This window comes from Schistocerca americana, chromosome 1 (genome assembly GCF_021461395.2).
Source record: "Schistocerca americana isolate TAMUIC-IGC-003095 chromosome 1, iqSchAmer2.1, whole genome shotgun sequence".
Taxonomy (NCBI): domain Eukaryota; kingdom Metazoa; phylum Arthropoda; class Insecta; order Orthoptera; family Acrididae; genus Schistocerca; species Schistocerca americana.
Window position 1 is genome coordinate 549,268,205 of NC_060119.1, and position 22,831 is coordinate 549,291,035.

General features: G+C 40.3%; 1 protein-coding gene across 9 annotated transcripts in view; it reads right to left on the bottom strand.

Annotated features, from left to right (window-relative positions):
• The window catches only part of LOC124605898 (uncharacterized protein DDB_G0283697-like), a 222,010-nt gene that overhangs the window by 182,984 nt on the left and 16,195 nt on the right, over positions 1 to 22,831 (bottom strand). For 8 of the 9 annotated variants that reach the window (XM_047137895.1, XM_047137881.1, XM_047137909.1 and 5 more), the window contains exon 2: positions 6,356 to 6,526. In XM_047137895.1, the coding sequence (XP_046993851.1) occupies positions 6,356 to 6,526 (171 nt within the window). The remainder of the gene's footprint in view (positions 1 to 6,355; positions 6,527 to 22,831) is intronic. The other variant, XM_047137856.1, reaches the window with a different exon arrangement.

Genomic DNA, 22,831 nt, shown 5'->3' on the forward strand with positions numbered 1-22,831 from the left:
TTTTAAAAAAAACTCACAATTAATAGCGGATGAGATTATTTGTAATCGAGAGAACAAGAACTCCTCAGAAAATTTGAACTTGCTGTTTTGTATGACATAAAATTAAATACAGGCTATATAAAACCAATACTGACATGAGACAAGCAAGAAATTACACATTTCTTCAAACCTTAGCTCCTAGCGTTGTTTCTCTCTAATCTTGCTATAGCTTTACATGGCGTGCTTTCCTTTCTGTGAAAGAATCTATTACCTCATCAAAGTTCATCAAACGTTTTGCAACATGAAAACTCGAAATGTTATCTAATACTGAAAAAGGTGTTAATACAAATAATACCCAAGACTGGTGTGGTTTCTCGACCTGATTACATCTGTTTTGTCACAGTCTGCTAGATAAAACAATATAGGCCTTTCTAATATGGCAGCAATTTTGTAACGCACACCAAATAAACGAGACTGTTTTGGCAAAAATGGCCATTTTTATAACACGACAGAATATAATCCACGAAGTACCAATATCAAATACCTATTAGGCCTACTACAAGCAAAAAGCTTTATGTTAGGAAATAGTTTCACATTTCGTTCACACGCACCAGCTTCTCAAGCACGAGATCGAAAAGTAACATTACGAAATTTTTATATAAATTTGGAATCGTCTTATTCTTCCATAATTTGTGTGATGTCCCCATTTGTTCTCCTTCCTCGTTCTAACAATCTTGTCATCACCAATTCTGTAGCTATTGCTGCCATTGTCAAAAATTGTTCGCCGATTAACTTCACTAACCCTGTCAGAATCACAGGTTTAGTTTTCCAGCGATTATTTTCCGGTTTGGCGTTATTACGTGTTTGAACAACACATTTTCCGTGTTACTTCCAGAATAGAACTTACACGTCTGCTGGCCGGGGACTGTACAACTGGTCCTTACTAGTGTAGCGATCTGGCCAAAAATTTTGTCAAAATTTCATTTTCTTGGATACACCGAGAAGATAATGCGTAATCTTTCTCACCTGTTATTCCTGTTAGTCGTTTATTTCCATTCTGGTAGTCTGAATCTATGGATTTCACTAGCAACTATAACAATGCTGATTATTCGCAAACCCAATCAACCACATAATCAGACAGCAATTGGCATTCATCCTTTCGGCTTTACTCCCTCAGCTCATATTGTCCCGCCCCTTTTGTCTGCGGAAAGTTTATTTATAGATGCGACAAGTATTTCCCTGACAGAGATATCACATACACTATGCATGCATTCAAAAGTCAACTTATGATTCATTCAGAAATCAACTTAAAATGTGTTCAAAAACCAACAGGGAAGCGTTTCAAAATCATACGAATAATCGATAGAGAAGCGTGTGCTGGATGCTATGCGCTTTGTGAAACAAGTTCTTTTTCTTCAAGAATATGAATTTGGTGCCCCCTTTTCCCGGTAGCATCCGGCTGCTTGCTGCGACTGCTTGCACAGCCAACAGCCACATTTTTGTAGCCAGGAATTACTCCAACGTGACTCAACTGTGCATGCTAATGAGCCCATGCGTAACTGCTAAAACAAATCGAATGTAAACAGTTGCGACTTCACACTCATTTGAGGCAATTTGTTGTTATGCAGCACTGCATAGTCTTTCTAAAGCCTTTGACACATTGTCAATTGGCAGACGCTTGCATGAGCACTGTGTACCGTCGTCATATATGGCGCATTTCCTTTGCGATTTAAGTTATTTTCGTTTTTCTTTTGTTTATGTTTTATTGTTGAAATATTATTCTGCAGTAGTGGGATACAGTAATATCCTTTGTTAGAGTATCGGTTCTTACCAGTCAAAATTACAAAAATTTAACTGAAAACTCAAACAATGAAAAATTCTCAGAATTCTAAAAATATCCTGGGTTTTTCCCGGTTTTCTCCGGGATGAAAAAATTCCCGGGATTTTCACGGATCTCCCAGTTGTCCCGGGTTGTATACGCCCTGAGTTGGTTTGCTGTCGATTCTGATAACAGCCAACCTATCACTGAACTGTTCACTGTAATTCACTCTGCCCTACTCCCTTTATACCATTTTCTGCTGGTGTTGATACTACCCTATACTCTTCTGACCAGAAATCCTTGTCTTCCTTCCATTTCATTTCACTGACCCCCAATATATCTAGATTGAGCATTAGCATTTCCCTTTTCTGGTTTTCTAACTTCCCTACAACATTCAAATTTCTGTCATTCCACACCATAACTAGTAGAATGTTATCCTTTTGTTGGTTATTCATACTTTTTCTCATGGTCACCCCTTCCTTGTCAGTCCCTACAGGAGATCTGAATGGAGGAATAGTCCAAAATCTTTTGGCAATGGAGAGCTCACCAGAAAGTCGTTTCTGAAAGTATTTGTACAGAATGTAGCCACGTATGGAAGTGAAACATGGACGATAAATAGTTTGGACAAGAAGCGAATAGAAGCTTTCGAAATGTGGTGCTACAGAAGAATGCTGAAGATTGGATGGGTAGATCACATAACTAATGAGGAGGTATTGAATAGAATTGGGGAGAAAGGGAGTTTGTGGCATAACTTGACTACAAGAAGGGATCAGTTGGTAGGACAGGTTCTAAGGCATCAAGGGACCACCAATTTAGTATTGGAGAGCAGCATAGAGGGTAAAAATCGTAGAGGGAGAATAAGAGATGAACACACTAAGCGGATTCAGAAGAATGTAGGTTGCAGGGAGATGAAGAAGCTTGCACAGGATAGAGTAGCATGGAGAGCTACATCAAACCAGTGTCAAGACTGAATACCACAACAATAACAACATCCAAAGTAACGTGATTTTGACATGATGTGGTTCATACAAGATGGAGCTCAACCCTGTCGAAGCAGGAGAGGAGCACTGGGGACCGCGTTCTGGCTTTGCGGTACCCAGAGGCCACTGGCTTGAGTCTCGACTGGCCGCCATATTCTCCAGATCTGAATACGTGCTACTCCTTTTTGCAGGCTATATTAAAGACAAGGTGTACAGCAATAACGTCAAAACCATTGCTGAGCTGAAAACGGCTATTCAGGAGGTCATCAACAGCATCGATGTTCTGACACTTCAGCAAGTCATACAGGATTTTGCTATTCATATGTACCAAATCATTGCCAATGATGGCAGGCATACCGAACATGTCATAACCTAAATCCAAATACCTGTAGTGACATTTACATGTTGAATACAGTGTATGCATGCCATAGTTTGTAACTAATTTATATTTTTTCTCCATATAGTTAAATAATTGTCACCCTGTATGTACGTCAAACCCCAATGGCAGACACTACAAGAGAGACACTGTACATCATGGAGAGGTGTACAGTTGAATTATTGGAATATGTTCCCTGAAGACTTATGCAACTTTACTTCCACCCATATGTCTCACAAAATGACCGTGAGACAATGAGATAAAGTCCAACTTATTCGAAGGAAGACAAAGTGTTTCTTCCCATACACCACTCATTACTGGAACAGGAAAGGAGATAAACCACAGTGGTACTGGAAGCACCTTCTGCCACATACTGACAGTTGATTGGCGAGCATAGATGTAGGTGGAATACAAATGTTACTCTTAAAGTTTTTGCAGAATAGCACCAGCAAGGAGGAGCACTATCAGGAATCTAACAGTGGGGTGTACAGCCGCACACAATGAGGATATCTGCACCTGGACTGAGTTATTTCACAGGAAATTACACTAGCTCTGACCAGGTAAGAGTCTACACAGCTGAAAGGTGAAAGCCCCTATAAATTTGATAGCTAGACTTCTCACCATGGAGCTGTACTAAACACCACTGCAGAAGATACACTTCCTCATTGGTACTTTCCCAATGATATATTGAAACACTGTAAGAAAAGTTAGATTTCTACTTACCGTAAATGTAAAACACCATGTTGCAGACAGGCACAATTAAAAAACACTTACACATACAATGTCAGCCATAGCCTTCATCAGAAGAAGAGAAACACACATCATTCATTCACAAGCAATCACACCTCACACACACAACAGCCAACTCCAGCAGCTTGAACCATATATGTAAGATTAAAATATTGGCAACTCACAAATAGACTATCAACGCTTCACAGACATAAAATTACAGCGTCCATAGAGATTTTTATGTATTATTTATTATTAGATACCCAACTGCAATTTGATGAGTAATTTACTCCTCGTTTGAAGTATGATAACTCCAACAATTAAGTTTAACTCTGTAACTGTTAACAGAAAGCGACATTATGTGATCCCTTTCACATCTACACTAATACCATGCAAAATGTGATACAATAGTTACTCATCTTCGGTCCGAAAATCATAAACTGCTTATTCTGTAGCTCTTTTGTTAAGTGAAATTTTGGTCACTTCAACATAAGTCCCTTTCCCCCATTTGCCCTATGCTGATCCGAAGATTGCCGGACTTTTCTTGCTTAAGCTCACGATAGTGACAGTCTCCCTGTCTCCAACAACCTTGTGACTACTGGGATAACTGATTGGAGATACACCCTCTGCCCCACGCAACAGGGAGGTGGGGTGGGGGAGACAGGGATGGAGGGAGGGAGCAAACACATTTTAACACTAGAAAGACTTAATCTCATGTTTTTTAGAAACATCCACAACCTGTCACTTAAACAGCAAATTATAAAACAAGAATACCTTCACCACATCTGGAAACTACGTGGAGTCAGCTGCTTGTGCTAAATAATAAAAGCTTTTCAATGTTTCAACACAATGAAGCCTAGTTTTACTTGTGTTTCTCAATACGAGAACGATAGGAGATTTTTATAAAATGAAGAATCTAAAATACCATCTACTGCTTTGTGTCAATGATGGCACTTCAGCTACATTCTGATACTTAGAAAATGTTCCAGGGTAAAGTCAAGTGGCAGCACAATGGCCAAGAACATCAGAGCATATAAGGCAGTGAGATGACGTCAGTCAATAGTCCGCTGACCAACCCCTCTCTAGGTCGACGATGAGACATTAGCGCCGTCTGCATGAAGAGGACATTAGTGCCACAGCGCCTAGCCGTGGCCCAGTTGAAGACAAGCTATCCTACGAACACTACAGCAGGACTTGGGAACTATATTGTTTCAGTTGTGTTACAAATTGTATACGCTGAAGAGACTGCTTATTTGTCTGCCACCCATTGCTTGCTGTATTTCATGAAAGTTAAGTGTTGACAATTATCTTATCGTAATAAAAATTCATTAATATGATTTGCTTGAATTGTTGTCCAGCAATCCAAGAAAGCAGGTTTCCTAGGTACTCTGCATTAGACGAGTGGGCAGAACATAACATAAAAAGCATTTATTTTCAAAAATAAGCATACGAATCAAAATGATATACAAGGTGCGACAATAAGTAACGAGACTGATTTTCTTTGCAAGATGCGGCACCCCTGCAGGCTTGCATAGGCACAATATCTTTAACCTTGGTCTATAAGTTGCTTCTAGTCCAAGCGGCACATCGATGCAACTGCTCAGTCGTGAGTTGTCCTGAAATAAGTTAACACGTGTTTGTGTCTCTCGTCACGGAAATGGAAACGCATATTGCGCAACGGTATGCCATTTCTTTTTGAATTAAATTGGGTGAAAACATGACAACAAGTTAGTGTAAGCTTCAGAAGGTTTTTGAGAGGAGGTTATGTCAACAGCTCAAGTTTTTCATTGGCATAAAATGTTTCGTGAAGGCAGAACAAATGTTGAAGATGAAGATCGCAGTGGACGACCATGCATGCTTATGTGCTTCTTTGATTCCAAGGGAATTGTTCATAAAGAGTGGGTGCCTCCTGGATAAACAGGTAACCAATATTACTACAAAGAGTAAAAAGAGTTCTTCGTGTCCGGGCCAACACTGCTGATAGTTGGATTTTGCACCACGATAATGCGTCATCCCATACTGTTCTGTCAGTACAGCAATTTTTAACCTCAAAACAAATTTCAGTTCTACCACAGCCACTTTATTCACCAGATATCGCTCCGTGTGACTTTTTTTTTTCTATATCCAAGAATCAAAACGACAGTCAAGGGACACCATTTTGAAACAACACAAGTTGTCCAAAAAGCTGTGATGGAGGTCTCCGAGGATATTACAGAAGATGAGTTCCAGAAATGTTACCAGCAATGGCAGAAGTGCTGGAAAAAGTGTGTACAATCAGAAGGGAACTACTTTGAAGTAGACAACACTAAACTTGACTAAAACGGTAAGCAACATTTTTTTTTTTTTTCCTCTCTCTCCCAGATCAGTCTCATTACTTTATTGTCACATCTCGTACATTCAGTGCTATCAGCTATAGATATCGGATACAGATAACAGTTTACATTACTGCTTTCTCAAAAGCATAAAACATACCATCAGCAGATCCACGGTACTCGAACACCACCAATCCAATCATGACAAGTAACACAGAGGAAAGAAGGAAGAAAAGTATCTTGGCACAAATATTTCCTCCTGTGCTGGCATCTTTGTGGACATGCAGCTGCTCATCACTAGAAAAGCTTGTTGGTATTTCTTCAAAATCTTCTGGAACAAAACAAAGACATTGCTCTAATTCTATGAATAGAGAGCAGTGCAGGGGAAACTGTACGAGAAATTCTCCTCAAATTCTGTTTTCAGATCTACTTTCAGTGGATTTTAAGAAACATTTCTTATTAGAGTGTGTCCACCAAATTAAAGCTGGCATAGAAACAAAATGGAACGCACTTCATGGGAATCGCAGCAGCCTCTTCCTACTTTCTACATACATGTTCATCCACAAAGGAAATTATCCAATTCTCTTAGCATGTATATTCAAAATATTTACAGTAAATACAATTCCGCCTCTGCCACTGGGTCCATTACAGCTTTTGAAACATTAATCTGACATCTTCAGTCACTGTAATGCAGAGCTTTGCAACCACACAGGAGAGGATAAGCCAGAAGCCTCCAATTTTATTCAATCACTGAACCATGAAGCTCAGTATCAAAGCTGATACACTGCACACACAGTGCAGCTTGCCGTATTGCCTCCCGAAATCAAACCACTCAACTAAATTGTAGTCTGGCAGCTTATCCTTTTGACATGTAGTAGTTATTATTCACATTAAAATGCCTGGAGATCCTCCAAGACTGGCAGTATTTAAAAAAGGACAAGTTAGCAGAGATGGAATTGTGTTTATTGTAATTCATAAATATCACTGTGAAGTCACAAATGGATAAGCTTACCAAATATTTATATTAAACAACAGTTTTCCACATTTGCTCTTAAGAGCTTGATACAGTATCCTTATACTTTCAACTGATGTAACTATAATGCTTCCTACACCATTCTTGGAGGTTACTGACCCGTCAACCCATCCCACCCCATATTTTGTATTGGATATAATAGCACTGAATAACTGACAGAGTAATACTTGTAAGGGAAATAGTAAATTTTATATGAAATCCATTTGTAATATTTAATACAATCAGACCATAACTCCACCAAATACAAGCATAGTCCACTATATACAATTTCAAACAATGTTGTTAATACACCATTTGTTAACAGACTTACGCAGTGTCGTTTATCGCATGTTCACTATCTACTAATGTATCTCAGCACAGTTTGCAGTCTACTGATAGGGCTAGGAACTTCAAATCCTGTGACCACCAAGAAACATCTGTACTTTCTGAAAGGTATAACCACCATTTGGCTGTATAACAGGGTTTATTTCACAATCTAGATTTCAGCCTTAGGCCTTTATCAAGTGTTACAAGTATTATAAATCATTAGACTTGAGTAGAACCCAAGTCATTATCAAAACATGTATGTTTGGTTACATACACCAATATTGTCGAAATAAATGCGAGAACATCTGTGAAATGTGCTAATTTATTGGCAATTAGCATTACTCAGTTGATATGGTCATGGAGAAAAAGACCAAATGACGAGTTCTAAACTTGCCACACTGTGTCCAAGCAGCCACTTACAAACATAAATGAAACTATGATCATTACACAAATGTTCTCGCATTTATTTCAACAAAATTGGTTTATATAACTGAGGGTACATGTTTTCATGGTGTCATGGAAAATCTATAGAGTGGTTTAAGTCCAGTTTGTAGCCCCATCCCATCCTCAACCCCACTCCAGTACAGTTCCCAACAAGGACTGATGGCTATCGAGCAACAGTCAATAACAACTTGTTCTCCAACTAAATATTTTCATGACTTTTATCTAATAGAAACAGGAAATGGCTTAGTTGACCACAGTGATCAATGCCGATATTGAAACCAGGTGAGTGGCTAGGTTCATGTGGTATATCTTTAATAATAATAATAATAATAATAATAATAATAATAATAATAAAAAGTGGATAACGAGAACACAATAAAATCTAATATGGTGTTTAGAGAAGTGTAGTGGAAGAACATAGATCTTCTGGTGAAACATTGAAGTCTTTCTTAAACACACTCCTTTAGTTTTTTTTTTTTTTTTTTTTTTAAATAAAACAGAGTAAAATTAAACATGAACAGGGGCAAGGAATGGATACCATGTGGAATTACAGAATCTTATACTATAGAGAAACTTTGCCCAATTGAGAGGAGATGAATTACTCCAGAGATAAAAACATACCGTCTATTTTCAAGAAAGTGCAACACAAACTATGCACGAACAGTAAAATGCGACAAGAATAAAGTAAAGATCATCTGTGGCATTACAAACGAACAAAGAAACAAACAAATAAAAATTATGAAGTGAATAAAATTGAGATTCCATTTTATAGCTGTGGCAGAAATAACAACCCACTGAAAGCATTGGCCATCAACTTCATTTATTACTTGGTCACAGTTGCATCAAACATTAGACCTACTGATGAACAACAAAATACAGTTGCATTAGATTTGCTCCAACAGATGCTGTTTACACCAACCGACATTAGCTTTAAAAATACAACACCTAAGGAGATTTAGAAAGCTGTCATGTTATTATGAAGTGTGTTGGTCTCAATTCAAGGGCTGAAGATTCCATTTAGCTGCATGGTAAGTTGGGCTGTTCTTTGTAAACAGAGTCTGTTCTTGCATTCATAAAACACTGTTTTTCTATAATAAATACGAAAGTGCTCATGTAAATATTAAGCTAACAATAAATGATGAACAACAGTTATTTACTTTAAAAGAAGAAATCAGAGCTCTTCTCTTTGAATCGGCTTTCCTTTTAATTTTACCGTGTATAATTTAGCTTGTGTGAGCATATAATATAAAAGATAATTATTAATGTAGTCTCCTACTGTTCACACACTCTTGAAGACATATAGTCCACTGGTTGATGGGGGGGGGCTAGGTGAAATGAGACAAATAAATGGTGCTCAACCAGTGGTGACCATTTACCTTCACAGTTAACATAACCGGACTTTGTTAGCAGACAGCACCGAGTCTTGCATGTTGCCTGCTTTTGATATGGAAGCATATGTAACATGGGGAGGTAACAATATGCTAACACCTCAGCACAGCAAAGACAACACAGCATGGTAACAACAATGCCAGTGTGCACTACACTGTGTGTTGGGCAAAGATTGGTAGTAACCCAAAATAAGTGAATACTGGGTCCAAACACTTACACTACCTTGCAACTTCTGCCGATTCTGGCACTTCCATTAACTACTGGCATAATTAGTACAACTACTTCACTTTGTTAACAAGTATTTTTAATACTTCCATAGTCCAGATGATTCTCCATTTTGAGACCCATAGAAGCCAATGACTGACTGATTCAGTCAATCAATCAATCAATGTGAGTATAGCTATACACGTAAATGCCACCTTTAATGACCAACATACTCCTCCACTGCAAACTTCTGTGAATGATTCCTTACTGGCAGTATAATAAAATTGTTATCTTGCAATTACTTCTCATGGGAACAAGGTGGCTTTGTCAATAAAAGTGCCACAGTACAAATCCAAAAGTATTGGGTTCAATGTTCAGTACTAGGATTTTTATGTAATTTATTGCATCCTCCAGGTCAGGCAGTGATTTGTCAACATGCAAAATGCCATGATGCACCAGGGTTTGGAGGCCACATTCAACTGTATGTTCTCCCATTAATGGCTGAGTAAGCCAGTTCAAAAGTAGGAGAAGGAAGGCAAAAGCATCTAATAAGATCACACTAGTGAACCACTGCAGTACTCAAACCAATTCTGTGGTGAGGTTTGCTTCACTGGTTGTACTATCTTTTTCACATTTCCTGACACCACTAAACTGTTACCTTCCTTAAATATCTGAAAATAACAGAAATACGGAGCAAAATACTGTGTATTAAATGTCAGGTATCACCTTCAAGTAACAAACAGCACACCTCACTCCTACAAAATAAACTATACATGAGCGAGTAATATGTTAAATACTAGAAGAACAAATAAGTAAATAAAGATTACATGGGTTTATGATTTATCACAACTATGTTTTAGTAGACTAATTATTATTGGATTATTTATGTGAGTAACTGCAAACAAATATAACAGCATGTTATTGGTTTTGGGTGTAACTATCTTAGTTCCAGCTTCAACCCCAAACGAAATATGTTTAGCAAGTCTCTTTGCCAGTAAATGCAGATCATTTCTCATCATTATATCAGAAACGTTGGGAAGTCATATGTTGCAACATTCCTAAACTTCATGTACTATTTTCTAATCAGTCTCTTAGGAAGCCTTTGCCCACCACTGCCCCAGGCACATTCTTTCCATGTTCCTGGAGGGTGTCATCTTCCTTTCTTGAGGAGACTGTTTCAGTGCTCACTTTGGTTGTCACTAATCCAGGGAGACACCAAAAGCAATCAAAGCAATTGTGAATAAAGGAGTACTTTTTCAAATAGATCATGTGCTTCAATTTGACAATATCAAATTTCACTGTAAATGGATACGTTGTCTCAATCACTCACTCTTCAAGAGAATACAACAATAAGTATGGACTGATATGTTTGATACTGTCCTGCAAAGTTTCCACAAAGTAATTTTGGCAGAAGCGGATGATGGAAGATATAGATGGGATCTTGTTCCAGCAAAACAATTTTTTTGCTCACAGCACAACCAAAACATAAGCACTTACTAACAAGATCTGATTCTACTAACTTTCCGTAATCACTTCACAGCCCTGAATTGTCATCACGTGCTTGCTTTATTTTCTCAAAAAACATATTGTGCTGGCACACACCTTCACCAGCACACCAGTTGGCAATAGGTAACATTGTATAGCATGCGCTGAACTGAGTGCGCCAATGGCGAGGGGAGACCACAGCCTGCCCGCAGGCTACACACTGAAAATGTCGCCTGGGCAGCATGCATATAGACTGCCACTGTCAACCGAGCTGCTCAATCTCAGCACATCGCATTGGGACTCAGTTTGCACTGCACCTGAATACACTGCATTGTGCTCTAATCTTCCACAATGATAGTCATTGCCTCACACCGTAGCAGGTTGTGAGGGAACATTAGCCATTGTATATAGTTGTCATAAGGACACGGACAAGATTCAAAATTAGTACATGTTATTTGATTGTTATTAACCACAGAACTTCAGACTTGGCATCACTGAAGTTAAGTACTCAATTGGTTCCTGCAATAAAGAGTATTTTAACCACGTGTGCATTTTGTGTTGTGTGAGAGGAATCAGCCACCCACCTATCATACCATCCTCTCCTCATCCAGCCAGGAACCACAAAACATTACAAGAGGGCACAGCCACAAAATGTGGTGACAAGTCTGATCAACAAGTTTTGTTTGCTTTACCTGTATTCTAGGTTGCTGCAGGGGAGCTGTCATTAAAGTGACTATTTGCTAATTTGTTCTTGTTGTTGCATGTATTACACGAGGGGAGCTGCAGAACTAATCTAGTTCTCTTACTGGAAGCTTTTCACATTGTTTTTCTATTTCTCTTTTCATATTTTGCTGTGATTTGTTAGCATTAGATGGCTACCCCACCCCCTCCTCCTCCACCTCAGCCACAGACTGCTCTTGCTCTGGAACTCAGATTTTTCAGTTTCAGAACCAGCAAATTGCCACATTGCTGTCTACTGTACAAAAATTGGTTACCACAAAAGCTGCGTCGCCTGCCCAACCAACCGATCTAACAAGTGCCACTAAACAACATCTCCCCATTTTGGTACTTTGACGGAAAAAAAGAGGAATGGCTTTAATATCTCGCCCAGTTCCAGGCCCACTGTCAAGTCCATTGAAATCAAGGTACTGTGAAATCTCATTATTTCCTGTTCGCTTAATTCAAAAACTCTCCCCTACGCCCTCTCCCGACGCACTCTCCTATGAAGAACTAGTAGGTGCATTACATCAGTATTACGAACAGCAGATTCAGGTCTCAGCAGCCTTAACAAAAAGCCAGCACAGACATACCGTTCAGTAGTAAACTAATTTACAACTAGGAAGCATACATTCAAGTGTAGTTGTGGCAACTTTTACAGTGACATGATGATCAGTTACAATGTCCCTGATGGCAGAATTAGAGACGATTCCCAAATTCTCAGATCCTTCGCCCCACCAAGTGTTGCAAATATTAGAACAATTTGATTCTAGCACCATAGCCACTGATGAATTTGACCAGGTCCCGATTTGTCGGGTCAAGTCACCTCTTGCCCATGACTGCCCCACTCAGTCAGCACGAGTGCACAGACAACCTAGTAAACAAGTAGCCGGGCCTGTGTATCTACTAAGTCTTGCCCTTGCTGTTTTGCTCGCCATAAGTGGCACGACTGTCCATAGTGCAACGCAACATGTTACTCATGTGGAAAGCAAGGCCATGTCCAGGCAGTTTGCTTGCAATGGCAAAAGAATGCCAATTCTGTCCATTCTCGCAACAACAGATCTCATGCACATTCTGTGACTGCAATGTTTTCAAAATCTCGCCCAGTGCAGTGCGACACCTTTCCAACAAACTATTTGTAACACCGTAAATTGCTGGCCATCTTGTTGACTTTTAATCGGACACAGGTATTTCTGTAACTTTGCTTAATCATGCCACTTACAAAGAGTTAGGTTGAGCACACCTGTCAAAATCTAGCATGCACCTCACTGCATAAAAGGGACAGGAAATTACAGTACTTGGACGGTGTAGTTTGCCTGCAAACTTGCAAATTTCACGCTAGGACAGTGAAATTCACTGTGTTGCAATCACGAGACAGTGAAAATATTTTTGGCTTTGATTCATTTGACTTGTTTTGCCTTAGCATCCAAGAGAAATTACTTTCAATGACTGCTTTTAATCCAAAAGGCAGTGTAGCTAGTTTGCTTCAGTAATTTCCTGAACTCTTTTCTGATTGACTTGGAAAAACATAATTTTGTAGAACACATTACCCTGAAAGATATGCACAGCGTAAGTTTTTTCCGGGTTCAGCCTGTTTCCATTGCTTTATGAGGCAAAGGAGCCAGTGAATTACAAGAATTGCAAGATAATGGTGTGATTGCTCCAACACAAGCTAGTCAGTGGGGAAGTCCATTGGTTTTGATGCCCAAGCCTTCTGGTCAAATTCGCATTTGTCATCTGCCCCGTGAGTCTACTGCTTTTCTTCCCCCCCCCCCCCCCCCCTCCCCGATTCATGGCCTCACGGGGCCATGCAGCCTATGTAGCTGCCTGCCGGTGAAGTCAAGGCACCCCAGGATGAGCCAATGGTTATCACACCCTCCCCTACATCACCACCGCTCTTTGACCTGGTGGACCTGGACCTGCCATTGTTGGTGTCGTCATCGCCCCAGGAAACATCCTCACGACTGGATGTGTATCCTGAGCAGTGTTTTCCGGAAGATGTTCCTCTGCTCTTGCAAGCCAGATGGCAGGGTACGGCTGGGAGTACACCTTCCTCCACAGCTACAGCTCCCGGCTCGTATCTATGTGCAGCTTCTTGCCTCCCCCCTTTGTCATTCACATCTGCAATACATGACAACGGTGTGGCATTTTGGAAGGGGGGGGGGGGGGGGGGGGAGGATGTGCTGGTGTATGATTCACCAGCACACCTGTCAGCAGTAGGAAACATTAACACTGTATAGCTGGCACTGAACTGAGGGCACCTATGACAAAAGAAGACCAAGACACAACCTCAGGATATGCACTGGTAACACCCCTTGGGCAGCGTGCATATAGGCTGCTGACCTAGCTGCTCAATCTCAGTACCTCAGTGTGTCACATTGGGACTCCTCAGTATGTCACATTGGGACTCAGTTCACACTGCACATCAATATGTCACACTGTGCTCTAGTGTTCCGCAGTGATAATCGTCGCCTCACACCTTAGCAAGGTGTGAGGGAACATCAGCCATTGTATGTAGTTGTGATATAGACACAGACAAAATTCAAGAATTAGTACATTTTATTTGATTGCTCTTAACCACAGAACTTCAGACTAGACATCACTGAAGTTAAGTACTCAAGTGGTTCCTGTAATGAAATGTATTTTTTCCACATGTGCATTTTGTTTTGTAGTGAGATGAAACTGGCCACCCACCTGTCACACCACCCTCTCCGCATCCACCCAGCAAACAAAACATCACAAGAGGGCACAGCCACAACACACATAACTTCTTTAGTAAGTTATTTGCACACAAATTTAAGCCATGTCCATTGAGAAAAGGTGTAAGTAAGATTTTGTAAAGCAAGAGTTTGTACAACTGCCTTAAAACTTACAAAGTGGGTCTCCTGCTATGTAAAACAATGCAATTGGAGAGGATTTTACTACAGAAATTCCACTCATTCACACAACATGTAAGTAAAACTAGTGTCAGTGGCTCAAACAACCCAAATCTACATCCCTGTAAATACATTATAAACATGATCGGTTCAAATGGCTCTGAGCACTATGGGACTTAACATCTGAGGTCATCAGTCCCCTAGAACTTAGAACTACTTAAACCTAACAAACCTAAGGACATAACACACATCCATGCCCGAGGCAGGATTCAAACCTGCGACCGTAGCGGTAGCACGGTCCCAGAATGAAGCGCCTAGAACCACTCGGCCACACTGGCTGGCACAAACATGATCGACAGTGCTTTGCACCATTAGGTCATTTCCTTTCTTGGCCACTCATAAATGGAGCGAGAGAATAACGGCATTCGATATGCTCCTGTTACAAACTCCAACTTCTCTTATCCTGTCTTCACAGTCTTGAAGCGAGGGGTGTGTTGGTGGCAACAGAACAGTTGAAGGATATCAATGATAAAATTCACTGATGACACAGCCATTCTCACAAGGAGAGGTCCCCAGCAGTGATATCAACCTTTTAAACAATCTACACGGTGATGTAGGTTAAGGTACAAGTAATCACACCGTGCAATCATTCACCTTGGTGGGCCCTTGTTTGCAAGCAATCGACGAGAAAAAAAATGGGTTTTGTGTCATGTTCTACAGCTTTAAAAATAGTAACAATTTACAAACTAGTTATATAGTATAATGGTTAAGGTACTGACCTCACATGCAAAACGTTTCCAGTTCAAATCTTGTCATGTACAGTCTTAGACATAAAAACTGACCACAGAGCTAAGTGTGAGTCGTTCACTTAAGGTGGCCAATAAAACTGACCGCCCCTGACAACTTTAAGTCCGGCCATCTGCACAACCTGGCAACACTGTAAGACGCAGAAATGTTGTCTACTCCCGAGATGTTGTCGGGTTATGTGAGCCCGCGGTCTAGTGATAATTGTTGTGCATTCTAAACTTACAGTCACCTGTTCGCATCAAACTGTATTTTATTTTTATTTTTTTACCACACTTCGGTCCTCGTATGAGTCTGATTGCAGGACAGCTCGTGGCTGCATCGCGACCAGAACAGCTTACGCTCGAGCGTTTCCTCACGCTGCAGCGGCTACCGGCCACCAGCCAGACGCCACCCGCCACCTGAAATTCGGCGCCACCCACGTGAAAGCAGCGCGACGCTGTCAGTGTCTGTATCAACTGTCATTTTCGAATTTGAGGTTCCAGTTATCATCTTGCAGTTAAGTATTGGATTTTGCACACTTGAAAACTATGAACTACAGTTAAGCATTGTAAAACTGAGTCGCAAATGGAAATAGGTGTAACATCTGCAACACAAAAGTTACTTTTGGTATAACAGAGGGGGGAATGCAGAAGAGGCAGCTAGAAAGATTTGAACTGTGTGTGGAGCGAGTGCTTTCAGGAAAAATACACCAGATTGTTCTGGCATGAATGATTTTCCACATTAAGGAAATCTTGACTACTGATATATGTGATGGATTACCAGACATTTGCATTCAACAGGCAAAGTGCAGAAGTCTGGTATAGGAGTACTGCATGCTCTAAATCAAAACAACAAAAATCAGTGGAGTGACTATTATTGAATGTCATCAGGTCGCTCATTGAGCATTCCTATGCAGTACTGTTACTGGTGACGTGTTATGATGCCTTTATCGTTAACTTCTTAAGAAGAAGTGAAAGGCTGAGCCCCACCAAAAGACGTAAACTCGAGCAAAGAGTAGTGTGAACATAAGATTTTATATCTTATAGCTCCAAAAGTGTGGTTTGGGCTACGAATTCCATCCTAAGGGGTGTGTGCATCACAGCTGGAATTTGTTGCCAACAGTTGACATTTTTCGGTCGCAGTGTAAGAAAATCGAGCAACAAAACTACATCACCTGTGCTACTGCATGATAACGCACTCTATTGATTTGAGAAACAAAACTATCCAGGAGATTGATAGGAAAGTCGTCTCTCAGGTACTTGTACTGATAGGGAAGTCTTCTCTCAAGCACTTGTCTCTCTCGTCATATACTTGTAAAATTTTACCTTTCCCGCTCTTGATCGATCAACCGTCAAGGCAATTCATTTCTGGATGAAAATACCCTTAAAACTACACTGGTTTACTGACATCGTTAGAACCAGTAGGTTTCTACGGGCGTAGAATTTGTAAACTACTTTAGCATTGTCAGATTGTTTTAGATATCGTGAAAGAAAATTCTGCTGCTGATTAATTTCTCCTTGATGATTACTGTTGTGTTCAGTAAACTAATGAAAAACGCAATTAAAATATTCACTATACTAATACAAATTAAATTCAGCTTACTACAGAAACATCACGACGGCAGTCTATCTTAATAAAGCAATGAGTATCTGTAAGACGATTGAGCCTATTTTAAAACGAATTAGTAGGATATTACCGACTTTTGACTTCGAAAAGATCTGTATTTACTTCATTTCCTGTGTCATTCACAAGTATTATGAAAATGTGGCAGTTCATAGATAAAATTACATATTCACAACAACAACAAATATGTCAGCAGAAAACAAAAGTGGCATTATGAATTTCGCAGTACAGTAAGGTTTTCGCTCTGACACTTAAGGGTTACTGAAAGCAGCAAGACGAATTTTTCTCGAGCGTTGTCTTAAGATTCCCTCATTGAGTTTTTATCTGCCTGCTTGTAGCTCTGCTACAAAAGAATTAAAAATCTGGTTTTCAATGAGTCTCGAAAGGCAAACGAAAGCAGTTTGCACCTGGTAGCCAAGCATGTTACCTGGCTGTTTTTTTTTTCATAAAGTGGGTAGACATCCTTTTGAGGTTAAATTGTTGGCAAATGTCAGTCAGTCATGTGCCATTGGTGTAAGTGTTTCGATGTGTTGATCTTGTACCAATGGTTTTTCTATAGGTTTTTCCTGTCCCAAATAGAGAGTTCAAGTCTCCCATTAGTATTTTCACGTCATCTTGGTGACTTTTGCTCATAGTTTTTTTGAATGTGTTCCAGAATTTTTCATCATTTTCGGTGTTTTTATTATTTTCGATGTTGGTGGGGGCATGTGCATTGATGAGCATATATTTTTTACTGGGGCTCTGAATGAGCATAGTCGATTGTTGATGGGTGCGATTTCTTTGACAGAGTTGATGATAGATCTGTGTTCGAGAAATGCCATGTCGAAGATTGTTGCGCGTTTCGCCACCTTTTGTTGTATTTTGCTCTTGAGGATGCAGTGGTTTCCGTAATGCAAGGTTTCATTGTCAGTTAGTCGTGGTTCTTGAAGAGCAAGGATGAGAATTTTTTGTCATCAGCAAATCCGATATGGTGTATCTTCCCACCACTGAAATAGATGTGTATTGTTCGATTCAGTATTTCCATCACATAAATATGGGTTACAATTACGTTACATTGTTGCTAGGGGACATATTTCTCACTTTTTCTTAGACAGTTGCTACCTGTTACTCCATCAAAGGAATTAATGTGCGCAGCATTGTTGCAATACAGACGTTCAAATTATCCGATTTCTGTAATTTCATTTCGATATCAGATCATTCTAATTGATTCAGCCAGTCAGTCTTAATGTGGATACCCGACTACGGCTCTCATCATATGATAGACTGGGTAAACAACATTCTTAATCGGACTGTTGAATCTAGATCACTTAACTATGACAGGGCTTGAATTCTTAAACACTATGGGAAAATAATAATGCAATGTGCTTATTACAAATACATTATTTAAATATAAATATATGAAGTAACGAGATAACAGTTTATTTACAGGAGCAGAGCCCCATCCATCATAGCAGAGCAGTGCAAGATTGGTTTCTGGGCCAAGAGAGGATAAAGCTGTTACCGTTTGTTCCACGATCACCGAACATCAACCAGATAGAGAATATGTGGGCGAAGGTAACAAGGTCATTGCCATGTGGACCTACAAATGCAAGCGACCTTTGGACGGATATAGAAAACATATAGTGGGAAGCAAACCCATCATGCTACACTATCGACACTTTAATGAAATCAATGCCCCTACGCCTTCGAGAAATCTTACGTAATGATGGTGGGTGGGTTGGTTACTAAAAGTATACTCCTCCACAAAACCCATGTGGACAATTATCTGATAATCGGTCAAGCTTTGCTTTGTCGCAGCTCTTTAGCATAAGCTGGCCGCAGTGGTCATGCGGTTCTAGGCGCTTCAGTCCGGAACCGCGGGACTGCTACGGTCGCAGGTTCGAATCCTGCCTCGGGCATGGATGTGTGTGATGTCCTTAGGTTAGTTAGGTTTAAGTAGTTCTAAGTCCTAGGGGACTGATGACCTCAGAAGTTAAGTCCCATAGTGCTCAGAGCCATTTATTTTCTTTGGCATACAAGTCCATTTACTTTCAGTCTCCTCCTTACAATTCTTGCAATGCAAAGTATTGAAAAATCTCACCCAATCGACTCCAACTGAGGAATTGATTGGTGCATGTGTTGTTCAACACACAGTATTCGTCACCCTCACTGGAATCAATGACTGACTGTGTGTGTGTGTGTGTTGTGTGTGTGTGTGTATAGGAACCTCCTCACAAAGGAATGTGAGGTGATATCAAAATTTATCCAACATACAAAAATTAACTGCAGGGCTTTCTTGTACGCAGTAGTAGCACACATGGAAATATTATGTCTTGGGAGCATATATTTCATTTCCTCTTCTCGTATCAACACCCTTGTTTTAGTATGAAGTGAGAAAATAAACACGAAAAACTTAAGTTCCTGAGAAGCATATAAGTCATTTCCTCTTCTCATATCATAACTTTTGTTTTAGTATGAGGGAAAAAAATAAACAGTTTAGGGTTCTGAAGCATAACATGACACCAGATTCTTATCGTAGGCGTTATCGGAAGCGTAAAAAGCAGGGGCTTGTCCATTCTTTTGTCCAACAGTCTGTTTCCTTTCATGCGTTACTCCCGCTCGGAGATTCTTATTTAAGGACTTGTGGGCATCAAGTTATTCAGCAGAATAAGCCTTATGTTATTGTGCTAATTACGGTATGGAAAAAATGCAACAAAGACGAGTTCCCCTAGAGCAGTGAGGATATTTGCACATGTCTGTATTCAGTAATAACTGCCAGCTGCCACAACACTTCACAGAATCCATGCAGCAGGCAACACAACTGCGCGAGTCTTCATTCAGTAAGATGTCAGGAGATGGACAGAAACGTCAAATTAACATCGCTTTCCAAGTCGTATCCAATCCAGAATGAGGTGTTATTAATGTAGTTGAGCATTCTAGCAATTACACTTTAATAATTCCCATATGAGTATTCCGATAGCCAAAAGAACCCGTTAATGTGAAACCATCTGGAACTGCATTAATATCAAACTGCAAGAACTTTAGACAATATGTGGACTCTTCTCTTTGCTGGGTGACCTATTTCTGTAATTTAGGATTCTCTCCGTCCTAGGCGCAATGCAAATGGAACTTCACATTCATGAGGCGCTTTCCGCTATTCTTGACAAACATCAGCAATTTGTAATCACTGTGAGTTACAACTGTGTGATGATAATGGTACAGGTTGTCAGTAGTTGTGGTGGTGTTGTTGTCAAACTGCTTACAGTAACGTTAATAGTGGCACACATAATTTAGCGCTGACTACCTACTTAAGTAAAGATAGTGTTGCGCCGGCGTCGCTTATCTTTATTTGGCATCAGCTTGAGTAATCCGATTTAACGAACATAGTACTCCATTCGCAAGCTGCTAATGATACAGTATGACTACAGAGATCATCGTGCAGGAATTACATTAATTCTGCAGTGAATTGCTTAACAAATATTACTCCCAGCTATGCAGCTGGAATGACTCATTACACAGGTACTCTAGGTTGCACTTGGTAAAGTAATCAGTTCGCTGCAATCCTGCTTCTATTGTTCATAAATACTTGTATACTGACCATTCATTATTTGACTGAATATGCACTACAATCTGATTTGCATATATGTGACATGGGTTAGCGTCGTCACAAAGCAATGGCTAAGGGCTGTATGCGGTTGAATTCCTGTTACATTGATGGCAAGACGAATGTTCACAAATCACCTCTATTGCCTCAAAAAACAATTGCATCTTAAATATTGAAGGACCGATGTCCACACTGTCACAGCGCGCTGAAATACAGCAACGACGGCAGATGAAAATTTGTGACCAACTGGGCTTCGAACCCGGACCTCCTGCTTATTAGACAGACGTCCTGACCACTGCACTTTTTTTTTGTTAACTTTGAGAATTTAAACACCAGGTAGGCAGAGGCAAAGAGGGCAGGGGTCGAAGACCCGAGGCCTGGCCACAACACCTCCCCCATGCCTGTCACTGAGTAGCTGCATTATTCCCATGTATTCCATGTTTGTTCCCATATATGCCTTAAATTGTAGAACAAAATTGAAGTAGTAATTAAAGTAAAATAAATTACAGATTGCTGCCTCCAGTGGCATGCATTCCTTGTAGAACATAACTTATTACAGTGAAAAGGGTGACGGAAAAATTTGATTTTCCATAATCCTTCCGCTGTGGATATGGTTTCGTTTACAATGTCGTACCATACGTCACTGACTCTAGTTGGTAGAATTTTACTGTTGATAGTTTTACAGATGATCATCCAGTTTTTAGTAGGATAATTTACCGGAGTTGGGTTGTGAAGAGGTAATGGTGATGGTAATATAACCATAGACGGTTCTAGTGTTGGTTTGTGCTGGTGGACGTCTTATACAGCTCCAATCGCCATAGTACTTTCAGACGTAATCTAGGCTGGTATCTATATGTGCTACGTTAACAGGAGCGTTCCTGTCCCCAGAAGTTTCGTGATGCCTGTCTTAGTGGCATGTATAAGTTTAAAAGCACGTCTTTAATTCCAAGTCCTCCGTTCTGCCTCTGCAAAGTCACCGTGTGGAAGGATACTTTGAAGATATTTTGTTTCCACACATACCAAGACGATACAGCTAGTATTTTATGTGCGGTGACCTTTGGTATCGGTAAGACTGCTGTGACATGATATATTTTGCTAAGTATGTATAAACTGAACTTTCTGCAATCGGTCTAACGATCGCGTGTCGTGGTCCTTCAACAAGGTTCCGATGATATTAAGTTTCCGCTCCCAATTGTTCACTTGGGATTCGCCCTTAACCACAATCCGAGTTGGAGTCTCTCTTCAGTTACATCTAACCAGTGCACACCTATTGCACTATTGTAAGAACCGAGATGCAGTATTTTGGATTTAAAATTTTGCAAATTTGCATTAAGATCTTATGGGACCAAGCTGCTTAGGTCATCGGTCCCTAAGTTTACACACTACTTAATCTAACTTAAACTAACTTACGCTACAGACAACACACACCCATGCCGGAGGGAGGACTTGAACCTCCGACGATGGGCACTGTCGGGACACAGCAGCCAACCACTCTGTAACACCTATTTACACATGCTCCTCGTCAGACGCGAATTCCCATCTTTGCCGCATATCACATGCGCGGTACCTCCACCCCCTCCCCCCTCGTCTGTCATTATTATTCCACTCGCTCACGACCAGACTGTATTCCGGCGAGGGTTCCAATGATGACGTGCGTCTAGCACTGAAAACTTTTGATGACCCATCGAGACCCGAATAATTATACTGGATGGTTCAGAAATAATAGTAAATATTGTAGGAGGTAGCAGTATAGACAAATTGCAGAAAAAAATACCATATAACATATGTCCAATTTTTATGGCGTACATATAGCTGGGTTCAACGCATTTTCGTTTCGTATGTTGGTCCTTACAGGACCCAGTTGTCTACACTTCCTTGAAAATGAGCTTCCAGCGTTATTGGAAGAGGTTCATTTGGCTACAAGAATGTGTGTGTTCCTCCAGCATTCTAGTCCTCAGGTGACACATCATCCAAACCTAACATTTTCCTGAAGATGGATCAGTAGATATGGGCACTTTTCTTGGCCTTCAAGGTCCCCAGACCTTATCTCTTTGGATTTTTGCCTGCGGGGATGGTTAAAGGCGAAGTCTACAAAGAAAAAGGAAACCCAAGAGCCGATTTGATCGTTCAGATTATGAATAACGCAGCCCTCATAAAAGAACATAAAGACGACCTCAGAAGAGCTACACA